Source organism: Prunus avium, chromosome 7 (assembly GCF_965620075.1).
Source record: "Prunus avium chromosome 7, drPruAviu1.hap1.1, whole genome shotgun sequence".
Taxonomy (NCBI): Eukaryota; Viridiplantae; Streptophyta; class Magnoliopsida; order Rosales; family Rosaceae; genus Prunus; species Prunus avium.
Window position 1 is genome coordinate 26,628,132 of NC_142290.1, and position 26,810 is coordinate 26,654,941.

The 26,810-nt window shown below is 35.8% G+C and overlaps 3 protein-coding genes across 8 annotated transcripts; all 3 read left to right on the top strand.

Annotated features, from left to right (window-relative positions):
- The first annotated feature begins 6,220 nt into the window (after positions 1-6,220).
- On the top strand, positions 6,221-11,010 carry LOC110755861 (E3 ubiquitin-protein ligase SINAT2). Of its 6 annotated transcripts, none has more exons than XM_088243942.1 (6): positions 6,240-6,378; positions 6,679-6,831; positions 7,893-7,931; positions 8,063-8,251; positions 9,678-10,064; positions 10,243-11,010. In XM_088243942.1, exons 4-6 carry the CDS (start codon positions 8,102-8,104, stop codon positions 10,561-10,563), a joined length of 858 nt encoding a protein of 285 aa, XP_088100068.1. In that variant the 5' UTR covers positions 6,240-6,378; positions 6,679-6,831; positions 7,893-7,931; positions 8,063-8,101; the 3' UTR covers positions 10,564-11,010. The 6 variants fall into 6 exon arrangements, with proteins under 6 accessions (XP_021812853.1, XP_088100068.1, XP_088100069.1 ...); XM_088243943.1 differs by having other exon boundaries at positions 6,679-6,823; XM_021957161.2 differs by lacking the exon at positions 6,679-6,831 and having other exon boundaries at positions 6,221-6,378.
- A 1,422-nt stretch (positions 11,011-12,432) lies between these two features.
- LOC110755860 (Protein kinase superfamily protein) lies at positions 12,433-15,887 on the top strand. Its single transcript, XM_021957155.2, has 8 exons — positions 12,433-12,747; positions 12,987-13,198; positions 13,742-13,998; positions 14,075-14,201; positions 14,292-14,565; positions 14,967-15,099; positions 15,193-15,279; positions 15,533-15,887. The coding sequence occupies exons 2-8, from the start codon at positions 13,099-13,101 to the stop codon at positions 15,656-15,658; spliced, it is 1,104 nt and encodes a 367-aa protein (XP_021812847.1). The 5' UTR covers positions 12,433-12,747; positions 12,987-13,098; the 3' UTR covers positions 15,659-15,887.
- Positions 15,888-18,907: 3,020 nt separating this feature from the next.
- LOC110755845 (uncharacterized) lies at positions 18,908-26,642 on the top strand. The gene is made up of 8 exons (XM_021957132.2): positions 18,908-19,463; positions 20,229-20,597; positions 20,852-21,111; positions 22,053-22,194; positions 22,381-22,752; positions 22,853-22,984; positions 23,757-23,885; positions 23,991-26,642. Exons 1-8 carry the CDS (start codon positions 19,338-19,340, stop codon positions 26,232-26,234), a joined length of 3,774 nt encoding a protein of 1,257 aa, XP_021812824.1. The 5' UTR covers positions 18,908-19,337; the 3' UTR covers positions 26,235-26,642.
- The last annotated feature ends 168 nt before the right edge of the window (positions 26,643-26,810 follow it).

Genomic DNA, 26,810 nt, shown 5'->3' on the forward strand with positions numbered 1-26,810 from the left:
TTTTGGTCAATTCGATAAATGGTCATGGTTATGGTGGCGTAATATAACTATGTTGATGGTGCATGATCCCATTGTAAAATGTATACTCTCCATCACTTTAATTTCGTAAGAACAGAAACAAATCCATTTTGTCCTTGAAAGAATCCGAACATTCTTTTAAAGTGTATGCATATTTTTGGTATATCCCCTTGACGTACTAGATTAGGTACGTAATGTATTTCAAGGCCTTACAAAAATGTTCATTAATTGATTGATTGGTTGACAGACCTGGATGGTTGTGGGTGAAGGAATCCCATATGCTTGGTCCTCTACCATCTTCGTTCTTCTACCTGAAATGTGCATACAAATTACGTATACGTATATATATATAAGAGAATATACCGAATGAAGATGTCAGCATTCATACATGGATGTTAATTATCTGACATTGAAATTAGATTTAACCTAAGTAACTTAATTAAAACAACTTAAAGAGTAATTAATTAAACCCTGGAAGGGAGATGATGACCTGGTAAGCTGATGAAGCAGCGCCAAATATGAAATGCGGTACAAGAGAATCAAAATGGGGCCTGTTCAGATTATTTGGGCAATCAATGGGTGGAGAGGGTTTTTGGCAATGCAAAGCATTGGTATTTGCCAATGCAACAAAGCCAAAGAGAAGCACCACATATAAGAGCAAAGAGTGTAATTGCATTGCCATAACTAAGTCTAAGTGGAGAGGGTTTTTGGTGCTCTTCCTGGTATACTGCTGCTGCATGGAGTTTATATAGAGCCTAGAGGGAGGGAGTACATGAACAAAGTTTTTTCTTTCTTTTGTAAACGCATGCAGGAAATCTTAAATAGCAGCTAAGTGTATTGAAGATAGTAGCCACCTAACCAAATTATTGAAGATAGCAGGTTCACGCATGCAGTAGCATAGACTGGTTCACGCATTAGCATAAACTTGACGCTAGCTATAGACTGGTTCACGCAGTAGCATCTAAAATTCTTCATGCATCAAAAAAAGTTTGGCCGCATCGCACTAGTTGTTTAGAAAGTCACAAGTAAATGCTACGTTTTATTAGTTGAAAGAGAGGCAATAATTAATATTCACTTACTAACTAGATTATTATAGAGCTGATAGATTACAAAAAACAAAAACAAAAAGGCAAATAGATTATTTTTTAGTTAGGTAAACTGACTTATTTAGGTACTGAAAAGTTTAGATAAGGGAAATTTTACTTAGGTATCTGAAAACTAAAATGTACTTACATTAGGTACATTAGAGTTCTATGTGGGTAGATTAACATTAAACTTAAGCATGCTAAAATTCTACTTAAGTTAGGTACATTTATAATATAGTTAGGTATATACATTAAACTATTACCCTATAAATTTCTGCCTATAGGTTTATTAAGATTCTTCTATGGGTTCTTATGTGTGGTCTACCTTTTCTACGGTTTCCTGGATAGCTGCAGTTTCTCCAAAAATATGAAAAGTTCAATTTTAGTAAAATTTAAGCTTAACGAAGAAGAACACCGGCATGGTGCTAATGTACCAGTTGCATAATCACCCATGGCTCAAGTGTAGTGAGAGATTCTAATAAATAAACAGTTCGGATCATTATTAGATCGCATGTGATATTTTTTTAATTCATATCAAAATAAATCCCTCTTAATATATATATATATATATATAAATTTAGGAAAAGTCCGAGTAAATATTTGGAAATTCTCAACTCAGTCAACACAAGGCAAGCCGATTATATTGGTCAATCCAACTAAGTTCCATAGAGTTCAGATAAATATAATTATACTAAGTATCTAAAGTGCACTATAGTTCTTTTAAAAATATATATATATCAATGGGGGAATTCCACTTGGGATTTATTTCAACAATGGAAAAAGAAGTACGACGAAACCAATAACTACCTAATTTATTGAATTAGGATTCTACTTAGGTATGTTAATAATATAGTTAGGTCATCTTCCGTCTTAGGCCTAAATGTAGTCCAGAGTTATAATTTTAGTCCTCCAAAATATTAATTTTTTTAAAGAATAGTGTAGGGCGAATACCATATTTTATTATTTTGAGAAAAACTATGGTACAACACTTATACATTCCATTGCTATATATTGTTTAATTTAATTTAACTACTATTTAGAGATAATATTCCATATATATGTGTACATTGATAAGAATTTGAAGAAATTTGGAGGTATTTATAGATATATTTTAAATTTTTTAAAATTTATAAATTTAAAATAAATAAAAAAGCCAACAACGGAAATTTTGAAGAAAAAGAATTGCTGCATTTCAAAAGGTTCTGACCTCCCAATGGTCAGAACCAATTGTTTATAATTTTTTTAAAAAAAAAATTATATACATTTAAAACGTAAAAAGAGAAGAAAAAAAAAAGAGTTAACGTTTCAAAAAATTCTGACCGTTATATATATATATATAGATGCAGAAATTCTCTTATGCGGACGTCTATATGTTATTATCATGCGGATACCGTGTATTTTCTATTACCCCTCTTTGCTTTCCTTCCTATTTACAATAACATCCGCACAATAATAACATGCGGACATCCGGATAAGCGAATAACTAATATATAGAAATTATCTTATGCGAACGTCCAAACGTTATTATCGTGCGAACGCCATGTATTTTTTATTACCCCTCTTTGCTTTCCTCCCTGTTTACAATGGCATTCGCACAATAATAACATGCGGACATCCGCACAATATATATTTTTATAAAAAAAACTAATTTAGATACATTTAAAAGGTTATAAATCAGCCTTTGAATCGCAGTTGCATGAGACATTTCGTACTCACGCCCACGGGTGATACTTTCTTTTCTTGAGTAGCACATGCGCTGGGCCCACACAAAAATTTGGCATGGGCTACAAGTGGCGTGGGAGGAGGACTAAAGGGCTAAATGTGGCCCTCAAAATTTGGCCAATTTTTTTTTTAGCCCATGGATGGAGATGCAATTGCGGTTCAATGATTCAAAAGTCGGATAGGCAAAATTTACACACTAAACTCGACTGTTTGAGTGAATTTTTTTTTCTTCCGTAGATGCTTTGACAACAATCCAATATCATACTGGAACTGTGAAGAAAAGAATATTAGCCTTGAAAATTGAGTGATAAAGCCTAAGCATTAGTGGTTGCATGTCGGCTTCACTCTCTCTCTCTCTCTCTCTCTCTCTCTCTCTCTCATGCATATGCCTCTAGGGTCTTAGGTTTAGGGAGTTGCATACATATTTTATTTTTCTGAAATTTTTTGGGTAGGCAGTTAGATCCGCCACTGTAAAGATGGGTTTTGCATGTTTTGAGGGCTACATATGACCTATGACCATGGCTGGAGATGACCTTAAGGACACTGAAACTAACAAGTTTAAGTACCTTAAAGTCTAGATACCTTAATGTATTAATGTATTAGTATTGATTAAAGAAAGGACGTCACTAAATGCCTCCCAGCTTCTAATGGTTGTGTTATTTTTTTCCGATTGTAATAATATAACACAACCCATGATTCATCATGGAAAAATCTTTTGATAACAAAGCTTAAATTCCCATGGCTTCAAGGAAATTGGGTATAGCAGCACGGTGTATATGCTTTATGCTCTATGCTTTACGGTATCAGTGGAAGATCACTAAGGCCTTGTGGTTTCTGCTTCTTCTCCTTTTTTTCTTTGTTTCGTTTGGGTAGTTTTCCTTTCTTTGGGTTGGCCTGTGTTTTTACCCTGATCGTGTGCTTTGTTTGCTAGACTTTTTGTAGTTTTTGTTGGGCTTAATTGAGCTCTTTAGTTGTTGGTTGGGGTGTTGCCATTTGTTTCTTTATTAATTTTGTTTCTGTTTTTTTATAAGTTCCCATTTGTTTCTTGTCTCACTATTCTGCACCTGAGTTCAAATTCTCCTCCTCGTTGTTGAAATTAAATTAAAATAGAATATTATTTGTATAAAATAAAATATACATCTAGGTTGAAACATGTGAGCTTTTATCAAACATCAATGTGAATTTTTAATTTTATTCCATGTGATTTTTAACCCACTTTGTATTTTTGTCATAGTTTTCATACAATGGAAAAGACAAAATGTTCGAAACGTATCAGATTCAACATTACTGCTGTATTTATTAGCTTTGTTTTTTCAGAATACGTACATTAATTCAAACATCAATACATTTATTATGAGCTTTGTTTTTTCAGAAGCATATGTGAACCTACTTCACGGGATACCTTTTTTTGTCTTTCCTTTTTCTCATTGTGAAATGTGGGAAGAAATTAGCAATGCCAATTTCAAAAGGCTCAGATTTTAAAATTGGAAAGACTTATGAAAATCTTAGAACTCAAATGATTAAGAATTTTTAATCTTCTACTCAAAGTTCTATGTTCTTTTAATATCGCTTGTAAATAAAAATAAAAATTGGTAAGACAGTAAACAGATTCTAAGACTGCGTTTTGGCAAAAAAATAATTAAAGTGCCTTTGAGAAATAAAACACTTGATTTTTTAATTCTTCTACTAAAAATACTTCTAACAAAAGCTTTTATGAACATAATTTCATACATAAACAGTCTCAAACGCGCCCCTAAACATGCAACCACCTCTTAAAACAAGAAATTATGAAATTCGTTTCATCTATAAAAAAAAAGATAACGAAGAACCCACAAATGTTTTGGTTGCACGCAGCTATAAACATTAGTTTAAACAAGTTTGTCAATACAATACAGATAATATATATTGTGAATAAATTGCAGTGCAACAATAATAAAACTAAAACTGGTGATATGAAAGTAGGACTTCCATTCAACCATGAAAGCCATATGCTACCAGATGGAACAAGTCGCACACACGTAGTTTGAATAATAGTATGAAACCATTCCCATAAGTGGTTACCTAATCATTAGTTTTTCTCTTTTAATACCAGAGAGTTTACCTAATTAATATTCTTAGATTTTATTCATTTCAAATTCTTATTATATTATTGTTGATGCAGATACTAGAGCAACAAAAGATAGGCCAAAATTTTGTCAATATTAATGTAATTAATCATCTCTACTCGTAAAACATGATCTCATGTTTGGAATTTGCCCATAAAAAAATCATTAAATTATCCAACACCAAATATTTTTTTTTTTTTTGATCATCATCCAACACCAAATATTTTGATGCTCCTAGAAACCAAGTTGGGTGCGTGTGGTCCATGTTTCTGGTGAATTCTGAAACCCTAATTATTAAGTTCCAACGTATTGTTTGGGTCTCACAGGACAACACATCACCCAAATTGCTCATTTCAGGCAAGATCATGTAAGAGGTTGCCTTTACTTCCTTCATGGGCAATCACCCAAATGGTGGAAATTTGAGAGTACAGAAACTGCCAAAGTTCCTAGAAACAGTCAAAGTAAATTCTGGGTTTCTCTGCCAAATTTCCTAGAAACAGTCAAAGTAAATTTTGGGTTTCTCTTCTTTCTCTTGCTTAAAGGTTGGAGCAATGAGATGATGTCTTGTGTTAGTGACAGTCTTTTGTAAGTTAGAAGTATATAAAAATGTCATTAAAGACTTTTAGCGGTATAAGATCTTTTGTCAGTACAATTGAGAATAAAAATTGCCAGAGTTCTTGGAAATAGTCAAAGCAAAATTTAGAATCCTTTTTTTTTTTTTTTGAAAGTCTTATTAAATATTCAAGTACTTCCTAAATAATCATTCAAAAAGCGCTTCTATGATTCTAAAGCATTTTATTTTTTTGTCAAACGATATTCGAAGTATTGTTTTTTTAATATATGTGATAGTTTAAACTATAGAGTGATGAGGTTTCTCGTATACACACTAACATAATGCCGTGAGGGTCCTTTTCCATTAAGTTAGACCCATTGACCCCTTTTCATATATAGTCACAGCACAACCTTAATCTTTTTTAAAGAAATACACGCTTTTAGCCACAAAAATCCATTAAAAACCTAATAGGTTAGGTGCTGTGTGAATTTGAGAATTCAAATTTCATGTCTTTTATTTATATATTTATTTTTATGAGGCAAGTGCTTGGGTAAAAAAAGGAAGAACAAAACAAAAAGACTGGAATATTCAAACATCGCGTGCGGGTAGAGGCAAAATTGGTCCACGCTTGGGTAAAATTTAATTTAACAAACAATAAAATAAAAACAGTTGAGTCATTTTTTGTGTGTTTAATTTCAAACTTTAAGAAATTAAACCCGAGAAACATAAACTGAATATTTTATTTTCAAAACACATAAGAAACAAAAAGAAGGCCAAAATAAAATAACAAAACAAAAACACATTTAGTGATTCTGAAGCATACAGACAACAAAGGCCATCGATGGCCACCTCCGATGCGAGCAAGACACTCTTTTTCTTCAATTTCCATATCCGGGTAATACGCGTGTTGTTTCTGGGCTCGTCGTTCGATTTTCTTTTGTCTTTGTTCTTGTTTGGGGTGTTGCAATCTCAATTCTTTGTTTGTTTTAGTATTTAGGAGCGAGACCCAGTTGTTATTTTGCTTCAACTGGTGGCTCGTGGAGGCATTTGGCTTGGAAATCTCGTCTGGGTATCTGTGTTTTGGTCTGTTCTTTGTTCTTTATGTTGTGGTTTTGTTTTTTCTTTCGGTTAGTAGTGGTTTTGGATGGGAATGGGGTTTTGTTTTGTTTTTAATTTTTAATTTTTATTGTTGCAGGATTTATCATACTGCTATTTTAAAGTGAGGGAAGTTAGGTTTTGGCAAAATCCCAGCTTTTAGTTTGAAAATTGATATCTGGGTGGAAATTTGTATGGGAATTTGTTTTCTCTCTCTCTGAAATTTGCTTTCATCAATGATTATGGTGAGAAGGTAGACTTTGGAAAGCTTAGTTTAAACTCTTGTTGATGAATTGTTTTGCAGTGCAGCTTTGAATTGGGGTTTATTGTATTGAGAAAGCTGGTTGCTTTCGTCCAAAAAAAAAAAAAAAAAAAGGCTGGTTGCTTGGTTTTAAATGAGGAATGGGATTTACTTTATTTTCAAGTTTTTCTTGTAAAATTCCAAACTTATTGTTTTTAGAGCAAATGAGGAATGTGGGTTTTAGTCAAACCCAGTTCTGAATCGATCTGAGTTTGTCCTCATCTTGCTGAATATGTTTATAAATCTGCAAATTTGTTACCTATGTAACAATGGAAGCTGGAAATGGAAGTTTCAGTTTTGGTTTTGGTTTATCATGATTTCTTTTAACTTCGTTCTTCTGTCTCATATCACTTTTAAAGCAGAAAGACTTTCCATTTTTACTTCAAAATATTTTCAAGGGGCATGATTTCTTCTCCAATCTCCATAATGTCCCTTCTTCCTTTTCTTATGAACTTTTTTATTGCTACCATAATAATTATGCAATAATAACTTTTGGATATTGATTTTTAAACTAGAGATATTTAGCAAACATAGTTATTTTATAATTATGGAAATTCATAACTTACTGCACCCTTTTCTTGTAATACTCACTATCAAAACAAATTCCACAGTTCATACCAGTAATCCATTTTCCAGCATTTTTAGAGCTAGAAGGACACTTTCAGAGCTAATATGAAAAAATCTGGATATTTATAGGTGTAAGGTCGACCCTAGGAGATTGAGAATCTCCTAGCTGCCAGGCAAGAATCTTTTCCAAGCTCATTAGATATCCGAAAGCAACTGTAGGTTGCATCAACTGCACTGACTTGCTCATATCTCATAACATTTCTAAGTGTATTGCGCTGACTAACCAGTGCCATACTGTGTCTATTTCATGAAAGTTTGATGCTAACCTTGTTTTTTGTGTTTTTTCTGGATTTTGGACAAGAGTTGAATAATAAATTGTGTAGAAAGTATTCATTCATAGCATGTGATATACTTATACCAAATTTTTTGTATATTTTGTTTGACAGAAATAGCATGTCCATGGAGAATTGAGAGTGGAACAGAGGGCAAGTTGAATATAGTTTTGGGTCTTTGAGCCATAATTTTTTTGAGATTTGAATCACTCGTGTCTCCTAGGGGAACTTTGCAAGGGGTTCTTCGATTTGAATCATCCGTGACTCTCGGGGTCATTTTGCAGGGGGGTTCTTGAGTCTCACCTAACAGTTCAGATTATGACATGGCAATGGCAAAGTCGGAGACAGCTAGTATGCTCAATAAAACTTCCCCTGGTTTGGGTGGGAAAAATGGTCTTTATTCAACCAATGGCGTGCATGAGTTACTTGAGTGTCCTGTCTGCACAAATTTGATGTACCCTCCTATTCATCAGGTACATTTGCAGTCCAGATATGTTATGTTTCACCTGAATTTTCCGTTTAACAATTGAAATTAATATTACTATATATCACAAAATCGTGCAGCCTATAATATTCTTTGAAAATTTATTGGTGTTGCCTTTATATTTCCAGAACATTCAGTGAATGCAATTGCAATCATGAAATGTTTTCTACTTACTTCACTTTAAATGTTTTATAATGTATTTAAGTGATGTTACAAATTAAATATTATTTACAGTCAACTTCTTCTCATCACTGGATAAAATATAGGATTGCATTTTTAATTACTTTTAAAAAAGAAACATGAGAAAAAAGAAATTATTGACCAAATGCACCAGACATGAATTAATGGTTTCAAGCATAAAGGTTCTTGCCCCCCCTTTCCCCACCCCACCAACCAAAGTGACCTTGACAGGACATGGATATATTATTTTCTGAGGGATTTTCTTTAAATCCTCCATGAAGGAGGCTAGAGTTCTAACTTTTCTTCTTACATATGGGAAAATTATTAACAAAGCAATGGTTGAAAGGAAAGAAAATGTTATGGGTGCATACATGGTAGCACATATGGTGTAGGTAATTGTAGCAGATTATATATTTTTAGTTTAGATGACATGAGTATTAGGCTTAATAGGTGTGGAGTCAGCTCATTGTCAATGAAGCTTTTAACTGTAGGTTTCCGGTGGTGGAGTGGATGGTTTAAGGAGGGAATATGTTTTGGAAGTTTGGTTGCTCCAATGTAAAAAATAATTCTCATAAGGGTTTGAAGAGTATGCTTTGCAATTGTAGTGGAATATTGTTTTGGCTTGACTTGTAAACCCCGGTTTTTTTATTTTTTATTTTTTTGGGATTGACGGTTGAAACTAATGCCTGGACTCATCATCTTCATATAGTATCTTATGATAAGTTTGCATGATGGTTCTGTGATGCTTCTTTGCTTTAATTTGTTGCAAACTTAGTTCAATATGTAAAATTGGATAGAACTGTCATGCAATCCCCCTTTCTTCGGCCAAAAAAAAAAAAGTGCCTCTGTAGTGTAGATGTGACTCCTTCATTTTAGTTGTTATTGTTGACTTAATTTATTTAATCATCTGTATTATTGTTCGTACTATCCACAGTCTATTATATAGTGGAGTAAACCGTTTTATTTTACTACTTTTAATTTTTAGGTTTTCTGAAGACTAAATTCAGTAAATTGCAATGCCCCATGTGCCTTTTACTCAAGTGATAAAATTCTTTGCTTATTGGCTTTTTGGGGTCAGATTTCCATGAATCCCCTTGAAGTGACCAATTTCTATCACTTTCTCGTCTCTAATTTCTTATCTTCTTTTAATTGAACCCTAGGGGTAGTGTCTTATGATCCGGTATCACATGTTCTTTTTAACTCAATCCTTATGTTTCTAAATTCTTATTTTGCAGTGTCCAAATGGTCACACGTTATGTTCAGACTGCAAGATTAGGGTGCACAATTGTTGTCCCACTTGCCGCTATGAACTTGGAGATATAAGGTGTTTGGCTTTGGAGAAAGTTGCTGAATCATTGGAACTTCCGTGCAGATACCAGAGTTTAGGCTGTCATGATATATTTCCATACTACAGCAAGCTCAAACATGAACAACACTGTCGGTTTCGTCTATACAATTGCCCTTATGCTGGATCTGAGTGCTCTGTTACGGGTGATATCCCTACTCTTGTTGGGCACCTTAAGGAGGATCACAAGGTTGACATGCATGATGGGTGTACCTTCAACCATAGATATGTTAAAGCAAACCCAAATGAAGTTGAAAATGCAACTTGGATGCTAACTGTAAGTTTTTCTTTGATTTTGTTAAACATTTTTATAAAAAAAAGTATAAAATCTGGTAGTTTAACCCTCCTTTTGTTATGGTCCATCTTTTGTGCTATGCCTCTTATTGATTCCTCTTGGCTACCTATTCTATATATGGAAGTCTGACCTGCATCTTGAATTTTGTTTTCTCTTGCAGGTCTTTAATTGTTTTGGAAGACAGTTCTGTTTGCACTTTGAAGCCTTCCAGCTAGGCATGGCTCCAGTCTACATGGCCTTTTTACGATTCATGGGTGATGACATTGAGGCTAAGAAATTCAGCTACAGTTTGGAAGTTGGCGCAAATGGCCGTAAGCTGATATGGCAGGGAATTCCTAGGAGTATCCGGGACAGTCATAGAAAAGTTCGTGACAGCCAAGATGGACTCATTATTCAGAGGAATCTAGCTCTGTATTTCTCTGGTGGGGATAAGCAAGAACTAAAGTTGAGGATTACTGGCCGTATATGGAAAGAAGAATGAAGATCTGGGTAGATGATTTGTGTTTAGGTGTACAGTTAAAAACTCTGAGAATGGCTAGGGTAGCCCCATGTTGAAGCGTCAAATGTATTTCGATTGGGTTTTTCGTTTAAAGTTGGAGTTTAAGTGATTTAGCTTGAGGGTATTTTGCAAACTGATTTATCTGCTGACTGCCTGCCCTGGTAAGATCAGAGTTGCAACCTAGTGTGGAAATGGATATCTGAATTATTCAATGGGGTTGATGGAAGTGCAGTAGGATGTCCCTGTTTTGAAGCAATAATTTGCGTGGTTATTGTGCATGCTTTACCCTCAAGACTGACAAAGTCCTTGGCTTCATATGTATCTAAATACACCTATTGCCCTGTATTTGTACCTATGTGTTTCTGATGCAGTGTGGTCATTAACACCATATGGCCTGAATTGATGAATCTATTCAAGAGATTTTCTTTTGCTTGGCTTGTTCTGAATCTGTTCAAGAGTTTTTCTTTTACTTCAAATTCAGTTGACTGGAATGATGGATTGCAAGAGAACATTCTCTATAACAAATATAGCTTTCTAAGCTCACCTAAAATAAAATACTGCATTCTGTTGTCATGGGACGGCAGCTACTAGCTTTTGGGTTGGAGTGTTGCCAAACTTAGTCAATCCATAGACCGCAAAATGTGACAGGAAAATGACATGATAGCAACATGGCCACTTCTTGGGGAAAAAATCGCGTATATCCTGGTCTCATTGTCCATTTCTCTTTTTCTCTCATCACATGACACTTTTGAAAACACCGGCACTTGTTGGGAAGAAAAACTTGCATATCCCGGTTTCATTACCTCTCTCTCTCCTTCTTGTCTTCTCTCTGTCTCTTGAAGTTGAGAGACTTTTTTGATAGGTAAAATAAGTCTAAGAGATGGAATGTACCTACATTGGTTGCATTAGGATGGTCAAAGCCTATGCCAAGCAAGCAGCAAACTTTTGAGTAAGAGCAGTTATTGAGAATTAACAAATAGATAGTTATATGATCCAAGTTAATATCTTATCTGCTAAAACAATCGCATATGAAGAAATAAATAAAAATATATATAAAGCATAATATTAATATCAAACTTAATGTGACAATTATCATCCAAAGCAACTAATATGGATCCAAACCTAACTTTAGGTTGCCAGGATGAATTTGTAAATCACAGACATTTTGAGCCCATTGACTTTGTAATTTCTTATTGTTCCATTACACACCCACCTTGGTTTTCTTTTGTGGAATTTAATAATAGAAGAGAGTTTTTAAAATATATATATATATATATATATATATATATATATATATTTATTTATTTATTTATTTATTTATCACAAATGGTTCCTAAACTCTTTTGAAGTCTTCCTTTTAGTCTTTTAATTCTGAAATCAATCAATATGGGTCTTTAACGTTTTGGTCTACACATCAATTTGAGTCATACTGTCACATTCCATCAAAATTTTCGTTAAAATTGATCACTTGATCAACTTTAAATGGTGTTTCGTTCAAATATAGCTCATCTACAAAGAAAATAAAATAACATTCACGTTTTTGCTCAACAAGGCGATATGAAGATTCAAATGAAGATTTTTGAAAAGTTTAAGTACAGAACGTGATAAAAACTCATAATAAAATCAGTGTTGCATTGCATTGCATGGACGGCAAATGATTAAACTAAAGAAGATCTGGTAATCAGAATATGCTAGTTGTAAAGACCAAGAAATAAAAGAAAACCAGCAAATAAAAAGAATGAATTTGCCCGGTGAATTTTGGGCCGTTGGATGGGCACATCAATCTCACAAAGATGAGAAAAATAGCAAATAAAATGGGGGACGTGCAACGTGGGGGCATGTACAGGCAGACGAAGTAGGGTTGGTTTTAGCGGTTAAAGTCCCGTAGGCCGAGTTTCCCGCGAAACAGAGAAGCATGTGCCCTCCGTCGTCCCAAAACGAACCCCTTCCCTCACAAAATACACAAATCTTGTTTTCTTTCTCCTCTGTTTCCTCTGTTTCTTCTCTGTCCCTCCTCCCCTCTGCTTCCGCACCATTTTTCTTTAAATCCCCATCAGCTCATTTTCATCATTCAAGTACAATTTTTTTCTTCACCTTTAATTTTTTTTAAAAAAAATTTGTAGAATATTGGCATTACCTCTGTGATTGGGTGCACTCTGACAATAGGTAATTACCCTTATGATTTTTTTTTTTTGGTTCTTTTTGGGTTACCCTGAAACTAAACAGATCTTAATTTGTTGATGGTTTCCTTGTTCATTTTTTTTCTTCATAAATTTGGGACAAAAAAGGAACATAGAGGATGCCATTTGGAAGCTAATTTTTCCTCTTTTGGAGGGGGTTTTTCTATTTTTTTGTTTTCTCATTATAAAGACTACAATTTGATATGGGAATTTTTGGAATTGCAGGAACAATTTTTATTCAGAAGTTTTTTTGGGTGCTGAATAAAATTGTGTAGCACTAGTTGTAATTGGTGTTACATGGGCCGTTGATTTTGTTGTGCCACCACAACTTTGAACAATGTCGTGCTGCGGGGGTGCGGAGGAGGAAAACTATGGTCCACCTGCTAATCAATATAACGCTGCCCCACCTAGAGGTGGAAATACATATGGAGCAGGAGGTATTATTTTATTCCAATTTCTTTCTCTCTCTTAAAAAGAATAGGTAGTGTTTTCTTATTTGCTACATTGTGAGGTCCATAAGGTTGGTGTTGACTGTTAGCATTTAGCAGTTTGGTTGCCCAACATCTTAGCTCAAGTATGTCAGACGATCACTAGACCCCAAATGCTTAACTCCTTAACATGCCCCCTCTCATGAATCCCCATCTTGCGCATGTGGGAGGGTAGATAAATGAGTTAGAGTGAGGATCAAGAAAGGTCAAGGTTAATGTAATTGAAAAGAATAAGAGGTCGATGGGGGTTTGAAGGTTGCATACCGAACGTCTCTTGAAACTAGATCTCTGATACCATGTTAGACGTGTTAGATAATTACACAACTTCAAAAATTTCTTGTTTGAAACCCTAAAAAGTTAAGTTCTTAGAGAATTTGTCAACTATATACATCAAGCTAGAATGTCCAACATTTTATCAACTTTCATGCATTACTTGTTGCACAAATTATGCACCTTGTCAAGCATTACAAACCATTGCATTGTGTGTTACAGGCAATGACAGAGGAGAGCCAAGGAGTACCAATACGGTCAAAAGTGGAGCTCCACAGAAGGCCTTACCGATCGAAATACCGGCTATGTCATTGGATGAATTGAATAGGTTAACGGGTAACTTTGGTCAGAAGGCATTGATAGGAGAAGGTTCTTATGGCCGAGTTTTCTATGCAAAATTGAGTAATGGTAAGAATGCTGCAATAAAGAAGTTGGATACGGGTACATCACAAGAGCCAGACTCCGATTTCACAGCACAAGTAAGATTTTGTGCCATAGTTATTTCCACATTCATGCTGCACATTTTACTCAAAATTTTGTATCAATCTTGTGCAGTTATCAACAGTGTCAAGACTTAAGCATGATCATTTTGTGGAGTTGATGGGGTATTGCTTGGACGCAAATAATCGAATTTTGATATACGAGTTTGCAGCAATGGGCTCTTTACATGACATATTACATGGTATTCTGAGTTATATATTTGGTCTTTGTGTTTGCTTGTACATTTGTCTCTGTTGGAAACCAATTCATTGATTTGTTGTTCTAACTGCAGGAAGGAAAGGAGTACAAGGGGCTGAACCAGGTCCAGTTCTTACTTGGAATCAGAGAATTAAAATTGCCTATGGTGCAGCCAAAGGCCTCGAGTATCTGCACGAAAAAGTTCAACCTTCAATTGTTCATCGCGATGTCAGATCCAGCAATGTCCTCCTCTTTGATGACCACGTTGCCAAAGTGGCAGACTTCAACTTGACAAATCAGTCATCTGACACAGCTGCGCGACTGCATTCGACTAGAGTCTTAGGAACATTTGGCTATCATGCTCCTGAGTAAGCCTTAGCTCTTGTTTTCTGAATGTTTGACATGATTCTACTAGCTAATAGAAATAATATTACTAGCTTAGAAGTTAAGCAATGGGATGAGTTTGATATACTCTACCCCCTGCAATGGTTAGAAAGAGATGCATAGTTTACATATTAAGGTTAGTATAATATATAGCATAATGTTTTCTTGCCAGATTCTGAGTCTTGACCTTCTAATCTATGGTCAAGATTCACAGTCTGCGAACGTAAACATCTTATGTTGCTAGAACGTCTGGAAATATATATATAAATAATATAAATAAATTTTTCTACTACCAGAACCAGCCCTTCTGATCTTCAAACAAAGTTGAGCAGATGCATATCTTCCTCATCTAATTTTAAAATCATTGCTTTTCTTTATTATTCAGGTATGCCATGACGGGCCAGATTACTCAGAAGAGTGATGTTTACAGTTTTGGGGTTGTTCTACTAGAGCTTTTGACAGGAAGAAAACCTGTAGATCATACAATGCCTAAGGGGCAACAGAGTCTTGTTACTTGGGTATGTACTTTTCTCACTGTCTCAGACTCTCTCAGTTGCTTTTAGTTCTACTTTTTCAAGCCTCTAACATAAACACACACAAAACCTTTACAGGCAACTCCGAGATTGAGTGAGGACAAAGTGAAGCAGTGTATTGATCCCAAGCTAAACAATGACTTCCAACAAAAGGCAATTGCTAAGGTCTGCTTTAGCATCCTTTCTCTTAACTATGTTACTATGAACGATTTTTGGAAATAGTTATTGCTTAATGCAATTCGCAATCCTAATTTGTCATCCCGCACTCCTTTTGCGAGCGTTGTAAATAAGAAAATATTGATTTTTAAGCGTGCAGGTTCATAGCGGCCGCCTGGATATATTATATCACACGATAGATAAAATGATTGATTCAAATTACCAATTTTTCTTAACCATTGATTTTCATTGAATGTTTCAGTTGGCAGCAGTGGCAGCACTTTGTGTTCAGTATGAGGCTGACTTCAGGCCAAACATGACGATTGTTGTGAAGGCTCTACAGCCACTGCTTAACTCAAAACCTGCAGGCCCAGATGCAAACGCCTAACAAATTTTCAATTCAACCCCAGAATAGAGCAACTTTGTCTTGTGTGTGCTTTGTAATGTATCTTTCTTGTTTGTAAACCTATTCCCATTTTGCTCCACTGAAACAAGAAACTCTCACAAGGGCATGTTCTGCATCGTCATTTATCTGATTCAATACCCGGCGTAAGATAATTTGCATTTGGTAGATGTTATTGTGAAACTTTTATTAAAAACGCAAGCTACTTAATTATTCCTCTAGTTTAATGAACCTTTTTGTATTCACATATTTTTAGTTCTCATGTCACTTGAGTAAGCGTTAGATATTGCGATTCAGATCGAAAGCAATGACGTTCATTCTTTCTTACGGAACAAACTTTTTGAGAAAATCTCACTTCTTCTTAGTTTTCTTTTTTGATTAACATGATGATTGATTATCTAAGGTACAAAGTAACTCTATTTTGTTTCGTCAAATAAAAAAAGGGGATGCAACATGGTACAAAATGACTCTTTACGTTGAAAGAGAAGTCGAATCTAACAAAGATGATCTCATCTATACGTTTTGAGAAGGTAAATTTTATGGATATCCATAAATAACTATGAGAGCAAAGAATAAAAACAGAGCCGAGTATAATTTTAAAAGCAAATTGTGTTCCATATGCACATAGAAAAGTCTAAAAGCTAGTATATATCATTTTCACATTACAATGCAGTTTATTGGAAATACATGGGAATCATTTTCATGGTTTCTCCTGCAAACATTGGCTTGGCGCCCACTTGGTATTAGACAATCCATGGGAAGGGATCGCCATATACATATAAAATAGGGGTCCATATATGACACATTTTTATTCCCATGTTTAAAACATTAGCATTCACGTTAATTTTGATAATTTTTTTTTTCCTTTTTCTTCTTGTCAAACGATAGAGAGATTATATTTATAAATTACGTCATAAGCGCAGTACAAATACAAAAGCCTCAAGGGCTAGAATAAACGCCCCTGAAGGGCTACACCAAACACAGGGGGCAGATTAATACCCTCAGCAAATATTTTGATAATATTTTGTTTTTACTCAGCAATTAATACCCCATACATACTTTCTTTGAACTTCATGTTTTGACGACAGAATGACTACACTATGCCCCATCCTCCTAACCAATGGGGAAAAATGTCGACACAACCTCCACATAGGGACAAGAGCGCTGAATAATTTTTTAGTATAATATTCTCTTTTGCTTTGTTAAATTAGTTCCAATAATTTATAATTTCTCATTGTTGACTAAAATATTTTGGATGCTTATTTGGTAATAATAGAATTGGAAAAAAATTTCACCTTACTTAGGCTATACTTACCACACTTATGTTCAATTATTAGTATATATCTGGGCGAGCGAGCATGACACTCTAATAAATATTTAAGTTGATCACTTGTTGTGGGTGTCTACTCGTCGATATGACAATACGACCTAAATCATCTATTTTGTATATGTTCGTGTTTAGAAGTATGTTTTGAAATAAAAGTATAATTGCAAGGATATAACTAGTAAAATGATCATATAAATAAACTTTCGAATTACTTGCTTTTTGCAAGAATTATGCTTGTATGGATCAAGATATGGACAGTATTCTTGCGTATAGCATCCAAACAATGTGGTATTGAAATTAACGAATGGTGAGGATAATCCGGTCTCAGGTGTGGAAACATTAACGATGAGTTATGATAATGTAATGCTCGAATATAGTGATTCATATATGGAGGGCATAATTAGAATGAGTTCTAATTTGTAAATATTATTTGTGATTAACCCTATTGTTATTCCCACTACCGGGGTTAATTAGAATGGAAAATGTCACAAGCAGTAGAGGTGAATAGTAGTTTCGGTGAATGAGAGGGTAAAATAAAATTATGGGCGGGGCAATTGATTAATTGAGCGAAGTTATATGTTTTTTTTTTGTTGTCAAAGTTAGGAAGGAATGAGAGGTTTTCTCACACGCACACTACCAAGGTGTTATAGGGGTTCAAACTTGAGATCACTGGTTTGCAAATTAAAGTCCTTTTTCACTAGGTTAGACTCTATTGGCAGCGAAGTTATATGTTTAAGGATACTACTTGCCTCCTTAACGGTAAATAGATACTCCTCCTTCATGCGAATTACAATTTACCACATATGCAAAAAGTAATTCATCAAAAACACAAAAAGAAAAACTTCTGCACACATGACAGGAATCTAGGAGCTTCTACTTACTTGATAACAAGGAAAGTATTTTCCTATGTTTAATCAAGAGTTAAAATATAGTCTTTATATAAGTAATTAAGAGCTAATTAATTCATGATCGGGTAAACCCATTTGGGCTTGGATTGACACGGTTACTTACATGTTAAAGAATAAGAATAAACGGAATGATTTCCATTCTTGACTTATGCATTTACTTACACGTAAGGAATTGCGTAATATACGGGTCCCACTTTAAAATCCTTAATGAAATACTCCAAAAATTAGGAATCAGATCAACTAGGATGGGGTAGTTGATCAAATTCTTGTTTATTCGATTATATTTCTTCTTATATCCATTACTTATAAGTAAACATACCATAATGATTTGGTGGTTATCACATGAGAATGAGGCTCCACTAGTTTTGGTTTGTTTTCCATTGTTGTTGAATTTATTTTGTTTTTTATTTTCAATTTTATATTTGGGTAAAATAAGAATTTCAAGAAAATATTATTGGTATTAGGTGTGGAAAAAAATTGTTTGAGTCCCAATGAAATTTATATAGAAGTATGGTGATATTTTTCATTTTATTAAATATTTTATTTTCTTTGTAAAACAATATTGAGGCCTTCACACCTAATTTAATCAAAGGAGAATGAGAATGACAAATCCGACATGTGGGTGTATAAGCCATATATAATAAGAAATGTGACGGTTAATAGAGCGGGGATGAAACTTGACAATATAGCCCTAGGGTAAGTACTTCAACACTCTTGTATGTATGTATTATTACCTATAATCGGTTTTCATATCAAACTACTACGAAATGAAAGTTCCATACCAAAAGAAAAAAAAAAACTACCAAATTTATTCTGACAATAAAAAAAGTGGAAAAGAAAAAAGTTACAAATTTGTATATTGATTTTTGTTGGTTGGAAAATTAATTCATCTGTGATTTTATTTATTTTCAATCCTGTAAATTGTAACGTAACAGTATTCTCTCTCTCTCTCTGTCTCATTTCGTTTTACCCGTGCCTCCCTTATAGCTACCATTAGTCCATTACCCAAGCCTCCCTTTGTCTCTCTCTCTCTCTCTCTCTCTCTCTCTCTACAAATATATACGCAGCACCAAATCTCATCGTCTTCAACCAAAACCCCACTACATCCCTCTCTCTTTCTGAATCTCTTCCTCAGTTCTCATCCCTTCAATCCAATCCAATCCAATCCAATCTAATCTAATTCAATTCAATTCAATTCAATTGAATTCAATCCACAATCCCAATAATCAGATTCACCTCCAACGCAATTTATTTCGATCCAATAACCTTTCGCTCCTCGATCTATAATTCCTAAATTAATTGTTCTTCGATTTAATTTCGGTTTTGATACTCGATAATCGATCGGATTGGATCCGAATCGGACTCTGAACGCGTTGCTGGAGATGGGAAGGGCGGGTGAATGAGAATTCTATGACTGCTTGAACCAAATATGCCCGGCTTACCTCAGAGAAATGACCAATTCAGTAATGGGTCGTCGCCCATTTACTCCCTCTCTTCGCCCAACGGCTTTTGGTCCAAGCATCGCGATGATGTTAGCTACAATCAGCTCCAGAAGGTACTCAATTATTTCTAATTTATTCAGTTTGTGCATTTATAATGGGTTGAGATTGGTATGGATCACTTTTTTGTATCGTGTTTTATCAATGACTTTAATGGGCACTTTGAGTTTGAATTGGATCTTGCACTACCAAGCTATCTGATGGAGGTGTTGTTGAGGTTATATTTGTGCGATTGTTTATTGGAGGTCTAGTTTTGATTGGAATGCCAGTGTTTTGTTTTTCGGATCCACTAATTATGTATATGAGTTGAGAATTGCGTAATGTCTACCATTATCAGAGAGTGTTTATCATCAGCATTTTGTTTCCAAGGTGCTCTTCATATGCGAGGTAAGGACGTATAAAGTAGAATAGAAAGAAATGTTATGATTTTGATTATTCCTGGTGGGCTAGTTATAATGGAGCATCTTGGTATACCAAGTCTAATGCACCTGTGGTGCTTAGTTCATTGTAAAACTTACAGGCTTGCATGCTAAGGGAACCTAAAACACAGACACACACAGAAACACATGTAGACTCTTCATCCACTCAAGCATGCAACAGGAAGAAAAGTTGCGTTTGTTGCATCTTGATATACATTTTGTAGTTACTGGTCCTAAGACTCTGGCTCCTTTAATAAGTTAGTGGCTGTAGTTGGGTTTAATAAGAAATTTCCTTGCAGTAAGGATAACCTTGTTCAATACACAGATTGCACGTTATTCCTTTTGTTTGTGACTATTGATGACGTGAATAGTCTCTTATGAAGTTCTATTTACTTTTGACAGTTTTGGAGTGAGCTGTCGCCACAAGCTCGGCAGAAGCTTCTCAGAATTGACAAGCAAACACTTTTTGAGCAAGCTCGTAAGAACATGTACTGCTCTCGGTGCAATGGGTTATTGCTTGAAGGATTTTTGCAGATTGTCATGTATGGAAAGTCTTTGAAGCAGGAGGGAACAGGTGGGCAAATATCCTGCAACAGATCAAGGGCCTCAAAAAATCATAAGGATGGTGGGTCAAGTATTACTAATGGGTGTCATGATGAAATCCCAGATCCATCTGTCCATCCTTGGGGTGGTCTGACGATAACACGTGAGGGGTCATTGACACTCATTGATTGCTATTTGTATTGCAAGTCTCTCAAGGGACTTCAAAATGTAAGTTCTGATGATTTTATTAATTTTATGAGATTAATTTAGGGTGCTGATTTTCCCACTCCTCTTTTTGTCCACTTACACTCCCTTTTGTTTTTAATACTTTTTACTATAACATAAAAAGGAGTCAAAAGAGGAGTGAGTGCATACAATTTCCAACAAAGGGAGGGTAAGTGGACAAAAGAGGAGTGGGAAAATCAGCTCCCTTAATTTATTATCCAATTTCATTATAGTAGCTGATGTTTTGCTTGAATCAGGTGTTTGACAGTGCGCGTGCAAGGGAACGAGAACGTGAATTGCTTTATCCTGATGCCTGTGGTGGGGGAGGTCGGGGTTGGATAAGCCAAGGAATGGCAAGTTATGGAAGAGGTCATGGAACGAGAGAAACATGTGCATTGCACACTGCCAGGCTTTCTTGCGATACATTGGTGGATTTTTGGTCAGCACTTGGAGAAGAAACTCGGCAATCTCTTCTTAGGATGAAGGAAGAGGATTTTATTGAGAGGCTCATGTTCAGGTGATTAGCCATTTATTTATCCTTTCCGCATGAAATTAAATATAGAACAGTGGAAGTGCCAGATAATGGAGATAGCGGAGCAAGTTTCAGTTATTGGACCTGCAAGATTAGTACTGATATTGGGGATGTTCAGCCTGGTAAAGTTGATTGGCAAGAGAAAAGTAGCTTAATTTGGAACAATAGATGTCCAATATCAGCTGGTGTACCCTTGAAGGGTTTTACATAGGCCTGAGACATACTGTTTTCTTTCAATCAATTTTTATTTGGGTTCAAGCACCTAGTAAGTATAATGTTGGGTATTTGAAATTCCTCACCAAAAAATATGCAGGTGAACAGTAAGGATAGTGATCTGTCTTATGGGCAATATTGCAGAAGATACATAATGATAGGCAACATATTGGGAGTGGATAAATGCATCCTTCATATTAACTGAATTTGATGAAGAGTGATATGCTGTAGGCGATAAATTTTTCCGGGATTCGGTAACAGAAAACATCACCAAGACCCCTAAACATTTAAAGATTTGAGTCTTATCAATGTAAAAAGTAATGCATAGCCGCATTGAAGAGGCATCATTAATTTAGAAACAACCTGTTTTGAATTCATAGTGGGTGTGGTTTTGTGGCTGTGTTGTATGTCCAGATAAGGTTTGCCCTGTTACTAATTAATGTGTCATAGGATTGTTTTATTTGTGTTCTGGTTGTTCATTCCTAGTTCGGTTGCAATTTATTTGAATTCTTAATCAATCAGCGGCTTTTCTTTTTGCATAACATCTGGCCGTTATAGGTTATTTTAAAATTGATAGAGTTACATTATAGGTTCTTTATGTCGTGATATCTCCGAAGTCCTCATCAATTACTCTTAATTCATGCCTCACGCTTTATAAGAATTCATGTTATAGTGTTCTGGTTTGTATTAAGATTTTGATGTTCATGTCACAGGTTTGACAGCAAGAGGTTTTGCAGAGATTGCAGAAGAAATGTAATCCGTGAGTTCAAGGAGCTAAAGGAGCTGAAGCGCTTGCGGAGGGAACCTCGCTGCACTAATTGGTTTTGTGTTGCAGATTCCACCTTTCAGTATGAGGTGTGGCCTTATATGTTTCTTTAATTTTGACTTTTTCTGATTTCTGTTATGGTTGTTGTTTTCTCTAAGTCATCCAAGAGCAAAACTGGTGAGATACGAAATTTTGATAGTGGGGCCACTTTATTTATTCAGTGTTTTTTTGATGATACATACAGATGATGTGATGTCTATTTTCTGTCATCACAGGTATCCGATGGGACAGTCCAAGCTGACTGGCGCCATACTTTTGCCGATACTGTTGGGACTTACCATCACTTTGAATGGGCAGTTGGAACAGGCGAGGGAAAATCTGACATTCTGGAATTTGAAAATGTTGGCATGAATGGAAGTGTTAAGGTCAATGGCCTTGATCTTGGTGGTTTAAGTGCATGCTTTATCACCCTGAGGGCTTGGAAACTAGATGGTCGCTGCACTGAGCTTTCTGTAAAAGCTCATGCGTTGAAGGGTCAACAATGTGTTCACTGTAGGCTTATAGTTGGAGATGGCTATGTAACAATCACAAGAGGAGAAACTATCAGAAGGTTTTTTGAGCATGCTGAAGAGGCAGAGGAAGAAGAGGTAGTTAAGATCCAGAAAAGCTTATTATAGGCAATTTAGACTTATATCTCAAGGGATTAAAACTAATGTGTTATGTTTATTTAATGTATTTTTTCTTCAGGATGATGATTCCATGGACAAGGATGGAAATGAGCTGGATGGAGAATGCTCCCGTCCGCAAAAACATGCGAAGAGTCCTGAACTTGCTCGAGAATTTCTTCTAGATGCTGCAACTGTTATTTTCAAGGAGCAGGCATGTTCATTCTGCTGATCTTGTTGTGTGTTAAAGCTTGTCTTTGGTTTTTTTAAACTCCGCTTCTTGTTTGATTACCTTTTGGGTGATCATATGTTCTTTCATGTTCCATATGGTATTCTAAAACCTTAGTTAGGTATACAATTCAGTCTATGTAGACATTGTTGTGGATTGTGGAAAGTAAAGAGGGATAATTATATTTGTTATGCAAGGAATGACACAAATTGTGGTGAGGTGAATGGTGTCTAGGGTAATGCAATCAAAATAGTGCACTAGTATTACTATTTAAACCTTTTGTTTTAATTATTGAGGAAATGGTATTTAAAGGTTGGAGAACCTATGGCGGGGAAAGAGGAAGAAAAGGAATTTGACTAGCCACAAGTTGTGCACGCTATATCTTCATAGCAGAATAAGGAGGAACTCCTCCTTACCTACTACTGTGGCTCAACCACAAACTAACACTTGTCCTTTTTTTTTTAATTCTCAAAGGTGCATTTATTTTTCACTTTAATTATTCTTCACAAAAGAGAACACGTATAAAATTGTGGCTGAGCCACATTAGTAAGCAAGGAGGAGTTCCTCCTTATGGGCAAGGAGGGAAGCATTATCCTTGCTAAAATATTATGGCTTTTGAGCACCAAACATATGTTTGCACCATGCTGGGCAATTACTCACTATGTGCTTGTGTAATGCTGGCACATTTCTGAGTATGCACGTTGTGTGACTTTAATATTAAGTATTCCATGTTTGACTGTGAATGCTATTCCTTCAGGTGGAAAAGGCATTTAGAGAAGGAACAGCTCGCCAAAATGCGCATAGCATCTTTGTTTGTCTTGCACTAAAGCTGCTGGAAGAACGAGTTCATGTTGCTTGCAAAGATATAATTACTCTTGAAAAGCAGGTCTTAAATCTTGTTATATTTAAAGATAAGATACTAGAAAGAAAAACCAGAAGAGCCATTTTCAGTTTCAGGAGAAACACTTCTGACGACTTTGTACTTTTACAGATGAAACTTCTGGAAGAGGAAGAAAAAGAAAAGCGTGAAGAAGAAGAACGCAAAGAGAGGAGAAGGACAAAAGAAAGAGAGAAAAAGTTACGAAGAAAGGAGAGGTTGAAAGGGAAAGAAAAGGATAAAGATAAGAAATGTTCTGAAGCAAATCAAACTCTTGATCTTCACGATGTCTCAAAGGAAGAATCATCATCACTAATTGCTGATGAGGAGCCTAATAGTTCCATTAGCTGCAAGGATTCAGTTAGTGAAGCTGGTGATGATATTCTGTCTAGACCTGGATCTCCTGACACTCCAGATGAACAGTTCCAAAATGATTATATTATTTCAAAAATTGAAGATCCTTGTTATGATAGTTTTGATGGTGATATTATCAATGGGAAAAGTGGTACGGGTTCTTTTATAGTTGAACAATCTAAGTTTTCTCGACGGAGATTGAAATTTAGGAGAGAAGTACAACTTGATGCATCTTTGAAGTGGTCTGACAGGCGCCGATATGCTGCTGTTTCAGATAGTGCTTCGGTGGTTAATAGATCTGAGTTGAGATGTAATGGTGATAATTTGGAGACTCCCGCAAGGGGAATCAATGGATCAAACAGGCAATTAAGAGTGAATGGCCCAAAGTCCAATGGTCGGCATAGTGGTCCTAAGTTTACTGAGAAGTTCCTCTCCCCCGGCAACCGGATGAGCGACAGATATGACTTCCATTCTTGCAGCTGTAACAAAAATACTGAATATAGAGCAAAGGTAGAACCCCATGTTTCTGCTGCCAGAGTGGGCTGGGAGACCAAAACTGCAAGTAAGTCGGAATCTGCATTAGATATTTCTAAGCAATTCTATCGTGGTAACAGGTATAACCAAGTAGAACACATGCGTGACAGTTGTGCAAGACCCAAAAGCAAAGTCAATTCAGGGGACAATCCTGGTACAGATTTGCCTCAACCCAGGAAAATTTGGGAGCCCGTAGAGCCAACGAAAAAGTATCCTCGAAGTAACTCAGACTCTGATGTTACCTTGAGGTCTTCTGCTTTCAAGTCTGAAGATAAAAACATGAAGTCATCTGGTGACGTATGTACAGGTGATATTGTGGTAAATCCAGGTGAAGTTGATGACGATAATAATTTGAAGGAATTAAGAAAATCCAGCATAGGAATGGATGTCAGTTGTCAGAACGGATTTCATGCAGGAGCACAGGATTCTATTGACACTGCATTAAATGGAATTTCTGACTCCACGGTCGGCAGCAGTTCTAATTCTGATAACTGCTCATCATGCCTCAGTGAGGGAGACAGCAATACAACCTCGTCAAATCATGGAAATCAGGAATCTTCTTCCACTTCAGATTCAGAAGATGCCAGCCAGAAATCAGGAGGAAAAGAAACTTCTTTATCCATTCAAAATGGATTCCCAGAGTGCCATGGTATGGAGAATAATCAGGATGCAAAGAGAGGGGAGTCTATGGAAAGCAGGGCACTGAGTGGCCCCTCACTGAATGGAGCAGGGAGTAACATTCTTGGGAATCCATCAACAAATATTGCTCAGAGATTTGATAATGGTTTGTCTGCTATTAGTGTGGGTTCTCAGCATCATGGCATGCTTACTCCAATGCATAACCAAAATGTACACTTTCCCTTATTTCAAGCTCCTTCAATGGGTTACTATCACCAAAGTTCAGTTTCATGGCCTGCTGCTCCAACCAGTGGAATGATGTCTTTTCCTCATCCCAACCACTATCTATATGCTGGCCCTCTTGGGTATGGTATGAATGGAAACTCAGGCTTCTGCATGCCGTATAGTCCTGTGCAGCATGTACCCACTCCCTTGTTTACCCCTGGCCCAGTTCCAATTTATCCAGCCATCAATACAGAGGAGCAGACTCAAATTTCTAACCCAGGTGTGCAAGAATCTCTTTATGAAGCTAATACAGAGTGTGTGGATCCATCTGGACCGTATTCAATGCAAGCACCAGCAAGTGGAGAACGAGCACAAGACGATAATTCTGGCAGATTGCATACGAGTAATGATAGCTTTTCCTTATTCCATTATGGCGGGCCTCTTGCTGATCCTCCAGGATGTAATTCAAATCTTAAGCCGCTGGAAGAACAGACTGTTGGGGATTTTCCTCTAAAATGTTCAGATCATGTTGAGAATGATCATCATGCGGGCAATAAGAAAGAGGCTACTATTGAAGAATACAACCTGTTTGCAGCAAGTAATGGCATAAGGTTTTCATTCTTCTGATGTAGTTGTAAGAAGGTGTGAGGTGGCTGTTCAGGAATTCAGTCTCTATCTTCTTATTTGGTGATGAAGGTTTGTGGTACCTGGTATATGGCACACAATAATCTTCCTTTGAAAAATTCCAATTTTAGCTCATAGGTTTTTTTTTTCTCTTTAGTTATCCAAGTTGTCCCATCGTTTTTTTGCCTATTATAGAGAGGGAGAGTGCTACTATGTTTGAAGATTCTGTAGAGGCCAGGTTTTTTTTTTTTTTTTTACTTTTATTAAATGAAGAATTTATTGGTATGGAAATTTTCTTTTTGTATTTCAGAGCTAAAACAGTCCCATCTGTTGTACTTGTTGTTTTAGGATTTTGAGCCTCCTAAAACATTGTCAGTTAATTAATTGAAATTTCTTGGCTGATGAAAATAATGGGGCTTATGATGAGGAAGTTATTTGTCATTTCTTAATGCAAACTTTTTGAGAATCAATGTTTATTTTTATGCTCACTAAAATCGTTCCTGCGTTGTTACATCAAATTTTTTATGGCTTGGGGGTTTTGTTTACCATTCAAGACATCATTGGCATCCACCTTTTCCA

Excerpts from the sequence above, each read along its gene's own strand:
- LOC110755861 (XM_021957161.2), top strand. The coding sequence starts at position 8,102 with ATGGCAATGGCAAAGTCGGAGACAGCTAGTATGCTCAATAAAACTTCC. Across the intron at positions 8,252-9,677 it reads TGTACCCTCCTATTCATCAG|TGTCCAAATGGTCACACGTT; the intron begins GTACATTTGCAG and ends CTTATTTTGCAG. Across the intron at positions 10,065-10,242 it reads ATGCAACTTGGATGCTAACT|GTCTTTAATTGTTTTGGAAG; the intron begins GTAAGTTTTTCT and ends TTTCTCTTGCAG.
- LOC110755860 (XM_021957155.2), top strand. The coding sequence starts at position 13,099 with ATGTCGTGCTGCGGGGGTGCGGAGGAGGAAAACTATGGTCCACCTGCT. Across the intron at positions 13,999-14,074 it reads ACTCCGATTTCACAGCACAA|TTATCAACAGTGTCAAGACT; the intron begins GTAAGATTTTGT and ends AATCTTGTGCAG. Across the intron at positions 14,202-14,291 it reads TTTACATGACATATTACATG|GAAGGAAAGGAGTACAAGGG; the intron begins GTATTCTGAGTT and ends TTCTAACTGCAG.
- LOC110755845 (XM_021957132.2), top strand. The coding sequence starts at position 19,338 with ATGCCCGGCTTACCTCAGAGAAATGACCAATTCAGTAATGGGTCGTCG. Across the intron at positions 22,753-22,852 it reads AAGAGGCAGAGGAAGAAGAG|GATGATGATTCCATGGACAA; the intron begins GTAGTTAAGATC and ends TTTTTTCTTCAG. Across the intron at positions 22,985-23,756 it reads CTGTTATTTTCAAGGAGCAG|GTGGAAAAGGCATTTAGAGA; the intron begins GCATGTTCATTC and ends CTATTCCTTCAG.